General features: G+C 42.8%; 1 protein-coding gene across 1 annotated transcript in view; it reads left to right on the top strand.

The window, feature by feature from the left end:
* Positions 1 to 3408: 3408 nt before the first annotated feature.
* The window catches only part of LOC308102798 (polypeptide N-acetylgalactosaminyltransferase 14-like), a gene marked incomplete at its 5' end in the record, with an annotated part of 71776 nt that continues 70101 nt past the window's right edge, over positions 3409 to 5083 (top strand). The window contains 2 exons of the mRNA XM_080452653.1: positions 3409 to 3422; positions 3669 to 3736. Of these exons, the coding sequence (XP_080308779.1) occupies positions 3409 to 3422; positions 3669 to 3736 (82 nt within the window). The remainder of the gene's footprint in view (positions 3423 to 3668; positions 3737 to 5083) is intronic.

The raw sequence follows: 5083 nt of genomic DNA, 5'->3' as shown, positions 1-5083 counted from the left end.
CGCACTTTAGATTTTAGTTACTTTATACTTTGGCTATTCAAAAATAGCAGATATACAAGCTCATAGCGTGGCACATGAGCTTGTATATCTGCTATTTTTTTTATCGTGAAAATGTGTGCAAATCTTTAAATATATCACAAAAAAATATATATATTTTTTACTCAAATCTTTGCTTTGGGGAGGTCCCTGGAACAACATATTTTGAGATACAGGTCATTTTGGGTATGATGGTTTTATCGATCAAAACATGTTGTTCCAGGGACCCCCCCCCCCACCCCTCCAGAAGCAAAGATTTGAATTTAAAAATGTTGTTTCAAATAATATATGTATTCAAAGATTTGCAAAAACAAATCAAGATAAAAAAAAACCAAAGTATAAAATATGGCTAAAATCTAAAATGACACAGATGCGTTCCACATGCAGATGCTAACGATGCAAACGACAGCAAACTAAAACATGGTGAGATGGTAGCATCTGACACAGCAGGTCCTTCCTATACATGTTTATTCAAATTCATTTGCAAAGTGATAATTTAAAACAATTCATCTAAATACATCAATGGAATGGTTGTCTATCGTACATATTTCCCTCACTTTGTCCTGATCATTGGGCCTATACCGTCTTTGACTGTTAACATAGTCCATGCAGTAATCTCGTCCAGACAGACAGACAGACAGACAGACAGAGACACAGACAGAGACAGACACAGAGACAGACAGACAGCTTGAACTTCAAATCTTTATTTGTATAGCACATTTCATACTGTACATCAAGAGCAGTTCCATGCGCTTCACAGAAGAGGTTAAAAGATTAAAAAGACAAATTAAAGGAATGCATTTAAAAAATACATTTAAAATTTTAAAGTTAAGAGTAATGCAGAAACCTTAGTAAAAGCAATGTTACAAAGGTGTGTGTTAAGATTTCATTTTAAAATGTCCACAGACTCAGAGACCCGCAGATCCTTCTGCAGCCTGTTCCAAAGGCTAGGACCATAAGAGCCAAAGGCAGCTTCTCCAGGCCTTATTGATTATAGCCTCTGGAACAGTTAGGAGACCAGTGTCAGAGGGTCTAAGGGTCCTGCCGGAGCACATACCCTGAAAGCATTGCAGACAAATGGGTGTATTTCCATTTAACGATTTAAAAACCAATAAGTAAGTATGCTTTACCGAGCCATGAGGGCCATAGGGGCAGGAGCCTATCTCCTGTTTCTGTAGCGTGAGGCGGCCTGATGTTCAAAATTTACTTGAGTAAAAGCACAAACATATTGGCATCACAATACACTTAAAGTACCAAAATTAAAAGTACTCATTATGCAGAATGTCCCATTTTGTTTAAAAAAGATTGCAGATCTACAAGCTCACAACGTGTCGCATCGCAAAAAAGTAAAAATCTGTCTCTTAGATGTAGTGATAAGTAGAAGTAAAAGTATAAATAAATAAATTAAATACTCCAGTAAAGTAAAAATACCTCAAAACTGTACTTAAGCACAGTACTTGAGTACATGTTACTTTCCACCACTGCTCACCAAGAGGGCTGACGGGGCTTGGAGAGGATGGCGTCCAATTGCAACAGGAGGAGGGAATGTTTTTGCAAACCTTTCTGCTTGTTATGCTGGTTGTCCATGTCCATTCTTCACAGTAAATCAGATGTGAAAGAGTCTACAGCCGGGCGACCAGAAACAAACCGAACAGATCACCAGCACCAGCACTCATCACTTTAAAGTGCTTTTAGGGTCTTTTATTATCAGGCGTGGGCAGCGAGCGACAAACAGGCCGGAGCCTCGTATCATTCTTGGATTATACGCTGAGGAAGGCAACAAATCCTTGCATTATACGCTGAGAACGCTGAGAAAGGCTCCAGCCGAAACACTTCCCATTTGCCGCTTGCTGCCCGTGCCTGATAATAAAATAACCTAAAAGCACTTTAATTGAGTGGCTGGTGATGTTTTTCGTTTTATTGGAACTCTTTCTGAACCGTGCACCCGGTGAGAGACTGTTAAACTGTTTGAGACGAGTGCTTGTAAATCCGTTTGACTTGACCAAAAACAAAACCCAGCATTGTGCCAGCTTCAGCACATATTTTGCTACGTTCTCTTGTGACACATGTAAAAGTGACACCAGTGGTGTGTTCTAGGGCATACGAATGAATTAAATGGTTAGCAGTGGTGGTAAAAGTACTCACATTTTTTACTTAAGTAAAAGGACCAATATACTGCAATGTCGAAATACTCTGCTACAAGTAAAAGTCCGGAATTCAAAATGTACTTGGGTAAAAGTACAAAAGTATTGGTATCAAAATGTACTTAAAGTACACTTAAAGTAAAAGTGCTCATTGTGCAGAATGTCCCATTTCAGAAGTTCAAAATGTATAAAAGATCTTTTGAAAATAGCAGATCGACAATGTGAGCAAATTGGAAATGCAAATTGGAAATACTCCAGTGAAGTAAAACTACCTCGAGTAAAGTACAGTACTTAGTTACTTTAGACCACTGTGTAGAGGGCTACTTTTTTTTTATGTTTTATTATTCTACACTTCATACTACGTATATAGCGTAACACGGTAGAACACATGCACCACTGAGTGACACCATGCACGATTCCTTCCTGCATCGCTCCCTCTTTCTCTCCCTCCCTTGCTTCTTTAACTCCCCGCATACAGCCATTCTTTCCCCTTGGTTTGCTGCTTCCCCTCCATCCCTCTAACCTCCATCACTCCACATCCTTCCATCCCTCCATCCCTTTATCCCTCCATTCTTTCATTCCTTTATCCCTCCATTCATCCTTCTCATCCCATGCGTCGGTGGAGATGCAGTTTTTTCATTCAGGAGGGATGAACTCACAGGCTATTGAGATGAAAAATAATAGAACAAAACATATTTTCTCATTTTCTGCGCAAACACACACACACGCACACACACACACACACACACACACACACACATTCTCATTTTCTGCGCAAACACACACACACGCACACACACACACGCACACACACACGCACGCACACACGCACGCACGCACGCACGCACGCACGCACGCACACACACACACACACTGGCGCACGTACACACGGAGGACTGGTGACTCAAAGTTATGAATTTGTAATTTTTCCATCTGTCTATTTTAATGAAATAGTTATAGAGAGGAGCCATCATACATTTTCATAAGAACTCTACCTGACATTTTCAATATGCTGTTTCATATGAGCTGTAGCCCATTTATAATGTACTCATCACACCTGTGTGTGTGTGTGTGTGTGTGTGTGTGTGTGTGTGTGTGTGTGTGTGTGTGTGTGTGTGTGTGTGTGTGTGTGTGTGCGTGCGTGCGTACTGTAGGTAGGTGCGTGCGTGTGTTTGTGCGTGCGTGTGTGTGCGCACGACGTGGGTGAGTGCGTGCGTGTAGGGGGGGCATGAGCGTGAAAGAGTAGGTGTTTTTTGTGTGTGTATGTGTGAGTGGGGGGGGGGGGGTGAGACAGGCATACATATATGGTTGCTGTGTTTTTGTGTGTGTGTGTGTGTGTGTGAACACAAATTTTTCTGCATAATATGTACAGTATGTATTTGTTGACGATGTGCTCTCTCCCTCTCTCTCTCTCTCTCTCTCTCTCTCTCTCTCTCTCTCTCTCTCTCTCTCGCTCTCTCTCTCTCTCTCTCTCTCCTTCTCTCTCAGTGTGTTGAACAGGACTCCGGTCCATCTGATCCATGAGATCATTCTGGTGGACGACTTCAGTGATGATGGTGAGAAGCACGCGCACACACACACACACACACACACACACACACACACACACACACACACACACACACACACACACACACACACACACACACACACACACAAACAGCGGCATGTCCATTCCGGGTCAGGGATGATCCAGATATTCCGGGTCAGAGACAGAGGGATGTGTGAATGCAGGCGTACATCCTGCAGCAGCAGCTGTGTCTCCACAGCTTCAGCTGGGCCTGTTGCTTTACAATGGACACCAACGAAAAGATGCCTCCATTCCGCCTCACAGAGGACAGTAATGAGGTGTATCATGGCCTCACTGGGCCGAAACAATGATCTGTGCTGCAGCTGTGGTCACAGCGGGCAAAGCAACACAATTGTTAGTGTTAATGGTGAACGTCTGACGGATTTAACCACTTAAAACCCTATATATATGTACTAGTGGTTCTCAAACTGGGGGTCGGGACATGATTTTGAGGGGGTCCCGAGATGATTTGCAGACCTGAGGCCGATTTTACAAATGCCTTCTAAATCAGTAGTTTCTTACACAGTCGCGCGCAAACCTGTGCGCACAATAAAGCACGTGGGCGACGCCGACGCTGTGTTTGGTGGGTTTCCAGCGTAAGACCCTTAAACCACTCCTTACAGCCATCGCCGGCTTGCAGTGGAGCCAATGCCTCCAAATCTGTCTAAAGCTCAGCTCTGATAAAGATAAATACAAAGGGATATGCCTATAATAATGCTACACATTGAACTGATGCTGCCAACAAACCTCACAAGCTAACACACCGTTTCCCAACGAATGGTCCGGTGCCCACCAGGGGTCCAAAAATGGACGGACGCTTACTGGTCTTGAACCTTTGGTACCCCCAATCTACACTGCAAAAGGCTCAGTATTTATCTACAAGCTTGTAGATCGGCTATTTTCAAATAGCCGATATAGATGCATTTAAAGTGCTCATGTGGCCTATAGTCGTTTCTTTTGGGCTTGTTTTCATAGCTCTGGTTGCTTATTTCTCTAGCAGAATCTGGCAACACTGGGGCTGACCAATACAACCGCAGTCTTAATACTGTTGGCCACTGAGCAGCTTCACTGGAGTTTATTGTTGTATTTTATCCCACTGAAAAACCCTTTTGACAGGTTAAACACAGCTGAAAGTAATACTGTTCATTGTTTGTTGTGTTTCAAAAGAAATATTACACTCGAGGGTGTGCTTCACCGTCAATACTGGCACTAAAGTGATGTGGTCAAGAACAAGGTGCTCGCGCCGGCTTCCATAAGCATCCGTCAAGTGCCATTAATGACGGTAAAGCACACCCTTGAGTGTAATATTAACGGTTACGACAACATGAAACAT

The sequence above is a fragment of the Gymnoscopelus braueri genome (assembly GCF_963280865.1).
Source record: "Gymnoscopelus braueri genome assembly, chromosome: 16".
Taxonomy (NCBI): Eukaryota; Metazoa; Chordata; class Actinopteri; order Myctophiformes; family Myctophidae; genus Gymnoscopelus; species Gymnoscopelus braueri.
The sequence above is the reverse complement of the archived record's forward strand: the minus strand, read 5'-3'. Positions and strand labels throughout refer to the sequence as shown.